Source organism: Myotis brandtii, unplaced genomic scaffold (genome assembly GCF_000412655.1).
Source record: "Myotis brandtii unplaced genomic scaffold, ASM41265v1 scaffold137, whole genome shotgun sequence".
Lineage (NCBI taxonomy): Eukaryota > Metazoa > Chordata > Mammalia > Chiroptera > Vespertilionidae > Myotis > Myotis brandtii.
The window spans coordinates 1,187,923-1,200,794 of record NW_005354874.1 but is presented as its reverse complement, the minus strand read 5'-3'; the positions used below and the strand labels follow the sequence as shown (position 1 = coordinate 1,200,794).

The 12,872-nt window shown below is 37.3% G+C and overlaps 1 protein-coding gene across 1 annotated transcript in view; it reads right to left on the bottom strand.

The window, feature by feature from the left end:
- The window catches only part of SPTLC3 (serine palmitoyltransferase, long chain base subunit 3), a 132,594-nt gene that overhangs the window by 102,539 nt on the left and 17,183 nt on the right, over positions 1-12,872 (bottom strand). Inside the window, exon 2 of the mRNA XM_005860567.2 lies at positions 3,378-3,563. Within this exon, the coding sequence (XP_005860629.1) occupies positions 3,378-3,563 (186 nt within the window). The remainder of the gene's footprint in view (positions 1-3,377; positions 3,564-12,872) is intronic.

Genomic DNA, 12,872 nt, shown 5'->3' with positions numbered 1-12,872 from the left:
TTCTTCTGCTTGAAAGTAAGAAGTGCTTTAGGAAACTCAAAACTAGCCCCTTGGGATTGATAGAGCTAAAATATTGGAACAGGCAAGATAGATGATATATAGATATAGATATATAGATATATATATATTCTGCTTGAAAGTAAGAAGTGCTTTAGGAAACTCAAAACTAGCCCCTTGGGATTGATAGAGCTAAAATATTGGAACAGGCTAAAAGATAGATGGCACATCTGAAGCCAAAACCTGCCATGTGATGCCACCCTGAGATATTTAAATTTGACTGACACCTTGTTTCAGCAAATATTCTGTAATGTACTGAGTTAGTGCATGCTACTTATACCCAGGGAGCAGGCAGGTTGGTGATAAGAGCTTCTAGAATAGACCATCTGGTGTCACGGGGGGAGGCTGTGGAGATCCTTGTAAGAATGTTTTAAAATAACTTGCTTCCTCCTTCCAACTTCCCAGGTTCATTATCAGCTCTGCTAGGACCTGGGAAACCTCATCTTTCTCTGGGAGCATGGATGATTGTTCCCTGCTTGATTTGACTGCTTCGATATCCTTTACCATTCAAAAATCTTTATACCTCAAAACTGTGTCTGTGATCTCTTTTTTTGGCCAAAATAAGACCATTTGTTGTGATGGGTATGCAACGATCATCCTCATGTCGGACCAAAGTAGAAATTTGGCATTCCTCCCTCTATATTATTTTCTATATAATTTCAAGTCTTGTTGATAGTACCTCCCAAATTAGTTCCCTTTTCTTCCTCAGTTCAAACACAAATTATTTCTTTCCTAAACCATTATAAGGGTTTTCTGGTGTCACTTTTCTTCTAGTCTAGAATTGAAATTCCATCTCTGACGTCTATAAAATTCTCTGAATTTTTTTGTTCTCTTCTCACTCTTTCTTTTTTTTCTCTATAGACTTTCCTTGGGAGAGCTCATCCACTTCTTTGGGTTTGATTAATGTTGATATGCTCAAGATATACGGAAGATGCCACAATATCCATCTGAGACTTTTCTCTGGAAGTCTAGAGCTCTATCTCTACCTGCCAATTTTTCAAACTCAACTTGTCAAAGGATGAATTGATCACTTTTTTCTCTATCCCTCATTTTAGTGAATGACACCACTTTCTTGTTTCCTCAGCTGCCCAAGTCATAAGCCTAGGTATGGTCTTTGATCTGTCCATCTCTCTAATTTCTCAAATCAAACCAATAATCCCCTACTACCTTATTAAATATCTCTTATCACCATCCCAGTTATCATCACTACCATGGTCCTAGCCCAAGTTTTCACTTAGGTTGTTTTTTTTTTTAACCTGGATTTCTACATCAGCCTTTTAACTGGTTTCTTTGGTCTCTATGTTATCCTCCTGCAATCCCTGTTTCATAGGGTAATGAACATGATCTTTCTAATCTGCAAAACTGCATTCCTTTGCCTGAAATCCTTCAATGCCTTCCCATTGTTCTTATAATAAATATCCATGCCTTATAAAAACCCATTATGGTCTGGCCCCTACTTGCCTCTCAATCCTCTCCCCACATACTCCCACTCTCACAGCCCTGCAGTCATTGGAATTCCTTGGTTCCTTGAATGTACAATGCTTTCTCTTACAGCTGGACCATTTCACACCAAGTTTCCTCTTCCTGAAGACTCCTTCTGTCCCATCTTGCCTTATCCTTTGCTTTATTACTTACTGTTGAGTCATCACATCTCAATTTAACTTTCTCTTCCTCCCATAAGCCTTCACTGACCACCAAGTTTGGGTTCCATGGGCTCTCTTGACATCGTCTACTTACCTCTATAGTATCTCTTATCAAATTCTATTGCAATTTTTTAATGGTTAGCTCTCTAAAGGCAAGAACCCTATCTGCCCTGGTTATGCTTATATCCCTGATTGTAGCATGGTGGCTGGCAAAAATGCATGCTCAAAGAGAATCTGACTTGATTAGCAAGTTAATGAATACCTTGGCACAGGCAGTGCCCTTTTCTGAGAATGTCTTTCTTTGTGCCCTTGATCACTAGGCAAATTCCTGCTTACCATTCAAGCACCAGCATCATGGCTTCCTGACTTCCTAAAACGGATCACAGGACACAGATTCCCAATCCCCACATCACACTCCTCCCCATCATCACTTTTTGTCATATGCTTTGCTTATGAGTCTGTTTTTGCACACCAGGCTTCAAATTCTCTGATGGCAGGAACTGTCTTTTCCTCTCTCTATATTAGTAGCCATTGCCTGACATAGAGCATCTGCTCACATACTTGCTAAAAATAGGAGGAATTATAATAATAAACCTGGGCCTTATTTTCTGTTGGAGGTGATACACTTGACTGAAGGCAATTTCAAAAAAAAATATGCCCATGAGATTTGTTCATGGAAGCATTACTGTAATAAGTGTTTATCTTACCGTAGGTACTGGTTGCTAAGTTACAGGATTTGAAATTCCCTCATTATATTGAAATTCATGCCTCACCTACCCTTTTTGTTTAGATGTGTTTAAAGCTCCATCATGGCAAATAATTTGTGATCACACTCATAGTATTCCAAAGCAATTTTTAGGAATAAAAGGTTCATGATACCATAAATCATTTGAACCAGTTTGGAAATCATGTTAACAAAATGCAGACTCTTTGCATATCTTTAAATGTTTTCCAGGCTGTTCTGTTAGCTCGATGTGAAAAGAGGATGATGTAGACTTTTGTAGGTTAACTATCGAAAGTATTTAGATCAGAGGTGATTTTGCAGTCCATGAGACATTTGGCAATGTCTGGAGGCATTTTTGATTGTCACAAGTATGTGGGAGAGTGCTAATGGCATCTAGTGGGTAGAGGCTAGGTATGCTATTAAAGATTCTACGATGCACATGCAGCCTCCCACACCAAAGAATTATCCAGTCCAAAATATCAGTAGTTCCAATGTTGAAAAACCCTGATCTAGAGGAAATAAAAATCTCACACTTCATTTAGACACACTTTTATATTCCAGGATTAAACATAAATAATACACATCTTGCAACTAGAAGACCATAATATAGCCCCATCCATGAGTCTTGCTCTTATATTATGATTTTTTAAAAATCTCTAAAATGGTATTTTAATATCTATCTCATGGGGTTATTATAAAAGTTAAATATGATAGTGTGTGAAGAAAATCTTAGTTTACTATCTGGTGAATGGTAGTTACTCAATACATATTTGCATAAAACAAGTCCATGAACACACAAGGGATGGGGTCTAGGAGTAGAAATAAATAGCATTTACCCTGAGGAGTTCTTGAGCTCCTCACTCTTTTTAGTATCTGCACATGCATCACTACTTGCGAGAACATTTTACAGAAGAACAGCATTGACAAAGATCCAGGGAGATGTGCATACATACTTTTTGTTCTTCTCGCTCTACAGCTGCATTGCATTTTTCTATTCCCGAGTTTCTCAAAAAGTCTCTGAGATAGCCAAATAGGGTTCCAATTCCATATCCCATATAAGTGAAAACCATAACATGAAGAGGTGCTTCCTCAAAGGATTCAACAATCGGCTTCTCATAAAAATGTGGCTTCCCATTTTGCTGAAAACAGAAGAATATCAAAGGTTAGTACTCTCCCATTACAATAAAGTATGAGATTTAAAATTTTGGACTTTCAACTTTTTTGAAAATTGGTCACTGAAAGAGGTAATCAGAAATGTACATTTTATTCTACAATCCCCTAAGGAAGTAATTGATTAAGGTAAACATTCTCAACAGATGTTAAATCCATTAAGCGAACAGTTAATGAGGAACCAGGTTTTTACAAGATGACAAAATATCACCCATAGGTTACAAGATGACGTACCTGGTTACTACCTTAACCACGTGATAAAATTACATCACAGATGTTGGAACAATTGGCCACTCTGTGCTCTTATTATGTTGCAGTATTCAATATACCAATGGAACATTTAAGCTGAATTTAGTCAAGCTCTTATATCTAACTTCCATTTTACAAGAAATATCCGGCTAGAGGAACATGATAAATTGCTTCATGAGGAAACAATGAGATAATCACGATGTGGAACTTTCTGTATGACAATTGGCTTGGTCTTTAATAGCAAAAAATATAAATGGGACTATATCAAACTAGAAAGCTTCTGCACAGCAAAGAAAACAATCAACAAAAGCAATCTGAATGGGAGAAAATATTTGCAAACCATATATCTGATAAGGGGTTAATCTCCAAAATACATAAGAAACACATACAACTCAAAAATCTAAATAACCCAATTTAAAAATGGATAAAGGACCAGAACAGACAGACATTTTCCCAAAGAAGACATAAAAATGGCCAACAGGTATATGAAAAGGTACTCAATATCACTAATCATGAGGGAAATAGAAAATATTTGCAAACCATATATCTGATAAGGGGTTAATCTCCAAAATACATAAGAAACACATACAACTCAAAAATCTAAATAACCCAATTTAAAAATGGATAAAGGACCAGAACAGACAGACATTTTCCCAAAGAAGACATACAAATGGCCAACAGGTATATGAAAAGGTGCTCAACATCACTAATCATGAGGGAAATGCAAATCATACTGCATTGAATAATGCAAATGAAAATTGCATTGAATAATGCAACTGTGAGTATGAGATATCACCTCACACCTGTTAGGATGGCTGTCATAAAAACAATAAGAGATAACAAGTGTTGTCAAGGGTGTGGAGAAAAAGGAACCCTGTGTAATATTAGTGGGGATATAAATTGGTGTAACCATTAGGAAAAACAGTATGAAGTTGCCTCAAAAAATTAAAAAAAGAAACCCCACTTCTGAGTATATATCCATTGGAAAATACGTATCTTGAAGAGATATTTGCAACTCCCATATTTATTGCAGTATTATTCACAATAGCCAAGATACAGAAACAATCTAAGTGTTCGTTGATGGATGAATGACCTTATGAACACACACACACACACACACACACACACACACACCAATATTATTCAGCCATAAAACACAAGAAAATCCTGCCATGATGAACCTGGAGGACATGATGCTGAGTAAAACAAGCCAGACAAAAAAAGACAAATATTATATGATCTCAGTTAAATGTGGAATCTAGAAAAGCTGAACTCGCAGAAGCAAAGAATGGCATGGTGGTGAGGAAATGGTGAGATGTTGGTAAAAAGGTACAATACTTCAACTATAGTATGAATAAGTTTTGAGTATGTATAACATGGTGACTACAGTTAATAATACTGTATAGCATATTTTAAATTTGCTAAGATAGTAGATCTAAAGTGTTATTACCACACACACAATTTGGTAACTAGGTAAGGTGATGGATGTGTTAATTAGTTTGATCGTGATAATTTCACAACATATGCTTATATAAAATCATGTTGTACACCTCAAATATACACAATTTTTATTTGTCAATTATACTTGAGTCGAATGGGAAAAAAGAGGAAAAAAAAGAGTAAGGGAGAAATCTTAAAAAAAGACAACCAAATGTAGTTGTGGGGTTTCATTGAATCACTTGTTTGTTTTTGTAAAAAAAAAACAACACCCAAAACACTGATAAAAAACATATTTGAACAACTGTAGAAATCAAAAAATTAACTGGAAATATATCTTATTAAGGAGTTATAAATTTTAGTTGGAATGACAGTATTATAATTATGTGGAAGGATGTTTTCATCTTTGTAGATGCATGCTAAAGTATTAAGAAAGGTGGTTAAAGTGTTATCACAGCTGCAACTTTCTTTCAAATGATCCATCAAAATAAAATATATACATGAAACAATTTTTGGGAAAATGTTAATAAGTGTTGCATTTAGAGTTATGGATGTTTGTTAAATATTTTTTTTTTACATTTCTATGTGTTTAAATTTTTTTCATAATACAAAGCTAAAGTATTTCTCTCTTTTATTTTAGGTGTCAGCATTCCAGTGGAAAGTAGACTTTGGTACCAAACCATTCTGAGTCCTGCACCCAAATAGCTCAATCAATGTTGACTCAATGGATTAGTGAATAAACTATTCTTAATGCTACTACTTAAATAAGTTTCAGTCTTTAAAGATTATTTATACCTTATTCATTACTTCATTCAACAACATTTCTTATGAATCATCTCATTGGAGAATGGGGAATCTGTTTTGAGTGCTTGAATATGTAAGTTTTAGTGATTTACAAGAAACTGTCAAATGTCTACTGGTATTTAATGCATTAATTTATCTTATCCATGCATATTTAGAAAGATATATTATATAAAATCGTGTAAATTAGAAATACTGGTTTTGCTACTCAGGTACTCTTTATCACCATTACAAGCATGTTTGAGTCCACCAACAGTTTTCTAGAGCTTATCACCTTTGTTTCCTCTCTATTATTTGAGATGCAGTATTTTTTGATTCTCTGTGACTTACTCACCAAGCCACAAAACATATGACAATCAAAAATAATCTATTCAGCCCTGGCCGGTGTGGTTAAGTGGTAGGCACTGAAGGGTTTCAGGTTCTATTCCTGGTCAAGGGCACCTACCTGGATTGCAGGTTTGCTCCCATGTCCCCAGTCAGGGCATGTGAGGAAGTCAATAAGTCCTTGATGACATTTTTTTTTCTCCTTCACCCATCCACCCTTTCAGAAAAGCAATGGAAAAAATACCCTTGGGCAAGGATTAACAAAAAAAATCTATCTGGTAGATGACAATTTTTTATCTCTACATTACTTGTTTTTAAAACAGTTTTTTTAAAAAAACATTTTTATAATATCAGCTAACACTTATGTTGTTAAGTCAAAACCTCACAAAATCTTATTAAAATGTATTGCCTCCCTCCTTATTTATTTAGTATATCAGGTTTCTTCTCTAGCTACCTCAAACTGACATTGATGAATGTTGCTTTTGCCTGATGTGTCATCCCCAAATGTTACTTGGTCGTTTAAAATAACAAAAGTGAGAGAGTGTTGCTTAATATGAGGTCTTGAGTAAAAGGTGAATGAAAGATTATAACCAATGCCTTATATTTGGGAATCAAGGGCATTTATTGAGTGCCTACTGTGAGCCGGCAATGAGCTAGGTTCTGGGGATTCAATGATAACCAAGACAGACATGGTTCCTGCTCTTGACTTCTTGACCTCCCTCTCCTTATGCTCTCATATCAGTTCTGTAGGTCTGGGGGATGACTTACTATTCCAGTGCCAACTTTTGGCTCTCCTCTGTGCTTGACTTTCGACTGCATCTGTCTTCAGTATTCCAGGTGACCTCCTAACCCAGTTAAGATCCACTTCCTCAGTTTATTTTGTTCATTAGGGTGGGAAGAGATCAAACAAAGAACTTGTATGCATATATGCATAACCCATGGACACAGACAATAGTGTGGTGAAGGTCTGGGGGTGTAGGGCAGAAGGTGAGGGTGGTCCAGAAGGGTTCAATGGAGAAAATAAGGGGACATATGTAATACTTCCAACAATAAAGATTTTAGAAGTTAAATAAATAAATAAAAATAGAATACACACATACACAAAGATCCACTTCCTGGTTCTTTCCACAGCATGGGGACACACAGTTGGCTTCCTTCCTTCCTGGATTTGTCTAGACTCTAGCAAAAGGGACTGAGATCTTCATAAAGAAAGATTTGATGAACTTTTGTGACTGATTAGGTGTGATTTCAAGGAAGAAGAAAATGAAAAGTATCTGCAAGGAGCATTAAAGTACTGTTAATAGGAAGAAGGAATCAGAAGGGCTGCTTATGGGGGTGAGACAATGGGTATGTCTGGGTCATGCTAAGTTGGAGGTGGAGATTGCACTCAGAAGTGGTACTGTTTGCTGGGCAGTCAGGGATGCAGAAGGAGAGAAAGGCTCTGGCTGAAGTAAGGGTCTGCGAGTCAGCCATTGTGAGGCACAGTTGAAGCCATGGTTGAATGTGCTAAAGTACCAGTTATAAAGAAAGATCAGTGGGCTTGGGACAGGATTTGGCGACTCATTTCTTTAAAGAGCACCATAGAGGAAGAAGCATGAGCCAACGGTACCCAGTGTGACTTCAGAAACCTGAGTTACCCTGCCCACAAAATGAGAGGATGGCTGAGTTATATGGGTGCATGTCATTCAAGGCCATCCTGTGAGAATCAGCAGGAGGTTTTCCCTTTGTCCTTTCCTGGCCCATATCCATTGCTGAACTCCTTATGTGGCCAAAACAAGCAGAGCAACTCCCCCAGAATTCATGGGAACATTCTGCTTAAACTTAAGGCTCTGAGGCAAACCTGTATTGGCATAACAGACTCTCTACCTACATGCAAGCAAAACCCTCAGTTGAGTGCTCAGTCTGGGACCTGTGTAACTAGTTTTCCCCCTATGACTTGTCCTCTAAGATAGCTATAACACAAAGAAGAAACTTTCAACACTATCCAACAGCCCAAATGAATATCTACTTTACTCTCTCTCTCTCATATAACTTTATTTATTTTTAAATTTAATGTAATTTTATTTGGCAGGGCAGAAATGAGATACCTTTACAGAGAATAAAGTTATCTGGAAATATACAGGTCTTTCTGAACAGATGAAAAGTGACTCATTCACCACATTCCTTTACTTAAAATTGAAGTTAGTCATGCCTCATGGGAAGGATCTCTTAGACTAGGGTTGGATAGTTATTTTAAAATATGAGAATTGGCCCTATTGCAGCAAATGAAGTATACAATTTTGCTTAATAAGTTTGTTGGCTCAGGCCAACACAGCGTGGTTATGTGTAATGCATTTTCTTTCTTTGTTCTACCTTTTTTATTTACAGCCTTGAAAATGAAGAGATCCTGAGCCACCTTGCCCAGAGGGCCAGGCCATTTGGGGCACTGTGACACCCTGGGGTTGGCTTACTTCCTGCATTCCTGTCACATGTGGAAATAAACAGTGTTGGGGCATGCTGGGAGGACCCACTTTACAAATTACTCTTCCATTCAAACTAGCAGATCTTTTACCGGCTGCCTATTTTGCACTGTCCTAGGATGATATGAATGGGGATATGTAATCAATAAATCCAGTCCCTTTTTCCCAGAATCGACAGGATAATGGTCTATGGGGGTAGGGGAGGAGGGTAGTGAGTGTAAATGACCATAACATAGGGCAAAAAGTAAAAGTCATTAGAATGACACAAATGGAGGGACCATTATCACATTAGATGGTCAGGACTAGCCTCCTGAAAAAAAGTGGACTTTGAGGCCAGTCTTGATGGAGAGGAAGAGCATACAGGTGGAGAGTGCTTGCAGAGGAGAGAGACTGCCTGGGTTCAAATGCAGGCACTTTCATTTGCTGACTCTAAGACCTTGCCCTTAAATGACTCAAAGTAAAATGGAGCTAATAAGGATTGTTTTGAAAATTAATTCAGATAATATATGCAAAGTACCTGCCATACAATGAGCAACCATTAATTGTTATGATTTTCATTAAATCTGAATAGAGGTGATAGATGAAACTGTTAAAATAGATGATGTTACTTTTAGAAAAATATTTGGAAAAGAAGAGAAAGAGTATGTATAGAGCCTTGGCCAATGCTTACACATAGGAAGAAATGGGAGAATGGGGGTCCAGTAGGAAAGAGCAAGTGTGAGAGATGAGGAAGAAATGGGAGGTTAAAGAGGACAGAGTGGTGGGGGTTGAGATACTGACCTTGAGAAAGGTCATCATATATGGGGACTCAGACAAGAAAACCTGAGCAAGTGATGCTGAACCCCTTCTTTACAGCATACACAAAAATTAACTCAAAACAGATCCTAGACCTCCGTGTGAAAGCTAAAACTGTAAAACTCTCTGAAAAAAAGTTTAGGAGTAAATGTTTCCAACCTTAAGTTAGGCAAAACCTTCTCAGATATGATAACAAAAGTGCAAATGACAAAACAGATAAGTTGTATTTCATCCAATTTAGAAGTTTTTGTGCTTCAAAGGATACTATTAAGAAAGTGAAAAAACAACTGACAGTATTAGAGAAAATATTTGCAAATCATCTATCTGATAAGGGTTTAGTATCGAGTATATAAAAAGAACACACAGTTCAATAATAAAAAAACAATCCAATTAAAATATAGGCAAAGAATCCAAATATGTATCAATGGCCAAGATATACACATGAACACACACACACACACACACACACACACACACACACACACACACTAGTATTCCTAATGGTAGCTAAAATTTAAAGCAGCTCTTTCCTCAGTAGAATTCTCCACTTTTACTCTAAAATGTTTGAGTGTCTTATTGGTTTCAAAGTTACCATTTATTTACCTTCTAAAATACTTTGGAATGTCATTAGATGATGGTTAAAGCCATTCAAATAGTGCAACACCAAAGCTCATGGAAGTGAAGTGGTACAAGAATGATGAGAGTACACAGTTATATCTTATTTGAAAGGGTATTTACTAGTAATGTCTTTAAGTTGCCCGGGGATTTAAAAAAATGAGTGTTTTAACCCCATCCTTATGTCGTCATGCTCTATGAAACTCAGATATTTCACTGCTGATGAATTAGTCATTCACTTATGGGCAGACACTAGAATATGATGTTCCACCTGATACACTCCAGGTGGAAACCTCCTACCTAGGAGACTCCAGTAGGATAGCTGGAGTAGAAGAAACTGAGTGGCTCAGTCAACTCAAGTTGTTCAGTCTGCTGAGATGACTAATACATGACAACTTCAATTAAAATTTATATTTTTAATATTCCCTTAAAACTCCAGCATCATGTCTACCTAAAAGATCTTTTTGGTGTTCTGTTATTCCTATTTCAACACTAAACCAAGCCTTGTTGAGTGTCTGTGTTAGCAAATGTTCTGCTGGGAGACAGGATGTTCTCATAGATAGACTACAGCTGACAAATGGTATCAGAGATATGATCAGGGTACTGTGGGAACTGGGAGGAAGATGCATTTAACACTAGCTGGAAGACATAAGGAGCTTTCATAAATGAGAAGACAGTTGACCAAAGGCGAGAAGTATAAGGGCAGTAGGAATGCATAGAAAGAAAGATCTAGATAGACTCAGAGCATCCAAGGAGATGTTCATCAACCTTTCTTTTGGGCCACTGCAATCACTTCCTGGATGGTCTCTTTACTCCATCCTGACTCCCCAAATCTGAAGTTGCTAAATAGCTTTATCTCTAGCTCTAACATCCAAGCATAATTTATAACAGCTTTCCCAGTGCTTCCTCGAGATGGTCACCAACAAAAGGGTTTTGGGAAGGCTACCTAGCTCTGCACCTCTTGGGTGTTCTTCACAATGTATATCAGTGGTTCTCAACCTTCCTAATGCCGCGACCCTTTAATACAGTTCCTCATGTTGTGGTGACCCCCAACCATAAAATTATTTTCGTTGCTACTTCATAACTGTAATTTTGCTACTGTTATGAATCGTAATGTAAATATCTGATATGCAGGATGTATTTTCATTGTTACAAATTGAACATAATTAAAGCATAGTGATTAATCACAAAAGCAATATGTAATTATATATGTGTTTTCCGATGGTCTTAGGCGACCCCTGTAAAAGGGTCATTCGACCCCCAAAGGGGTCGCGACCCACAGGTTGAGAACCGCTGGTGTACATGCTCTAGAATGTGAGAGCCAGGGGAGACATCTTTCTTGTTCATCACAGTATCTCCATGTCAACACACAGTTTCCAATGGTAGGTTCTGAATACATATTTGTGATTGACTCAGCTTATTGAATATTATTAAAATGCTGAAGTGAAATTCCACATAACTTTGGGAACCCAGCACATGTATCAAATGTATTTATCACCTTTCATATAAACTTGGCTATACCATGACTAAACTCTATTTGGGAAGTGTTGGTTTTCATCATAAAATTACTTATATTATTTGCCTGCTTAATATTCACTATTTGAGACCCAGCACTGGCTTTACGTGATTAAAAATCCAGGCTAGGTGTTCTCACTGCACAACACTGTCATTACACTCACCAGATTGTATTACAATGATATTTTAAAAAGACAAGTCATTTGATAAAAGGACAGAAAATAAAAGATCACTTGCAGGAATAATAGCTTTCATTATCTTTCACACAGGCCTTTCAAATATTTCAAATATTTAAACCCTGTTGTCCAGTGTGGCAAGACTGGCTGTTCTTCAAACCCATTTCCCTTTCCTCTTTCTCTCAGCTGGACTACATTTCCCATAAACCTAGCAGACAGATGTGGTCAAGTTACTGAGTTCTACCAATGTGAAAGGGGTAGAAGAGAAGTGTGCCATGTCCATGCCTGGCCCATAAAAGCTTCTCTCATGATCCATCACTTTCTCTCTTTCCCCTGTTGCCATCTGAATGCTGATGGCCAAGGTGGCCTTGGAAGCCACATATGAAGGATTGCAAACTTTTGTTACTCTAGTTCCCTGAATAACTGTGTAGAGCACCTACCGTCAACTTCCTATCACTGCCAATTAGACTTAATATGAGTGAGAAATAAACTTCCATTTGGTGCCTTTTTTATTATGACATCTAGTATTACTTTAATGAATACATACTATAGGAATTTTGTTAAAATACTTTTATTTCTAACCCTCACTTAGATGCATTTGAAAGAAATCTGGGAACCATGTTACCTTCCCAAGGCAATGTATCAGGACATGTCTGGGCTGACCAAAATTCAAACTTATATCTGGAGAAACTTATTCCAGAAAAGTAACTGAATCTAAGGTTAAATTCTTGAATTATTGAGCATCTTTGCATGTTAGGCAGTACCAATGGGGGAAAAATCATATTACAAGATTTAGGTTTTAGTGACCACCTAAGTCAGAGAGAAAGAGAGAAAGGGAGAAGAGAGAGAGAGAGAGAGAGAGAGAGAGAGAGAGAGAGAGAGAGAGAGAGAGAGAGGTGTGGGGGTG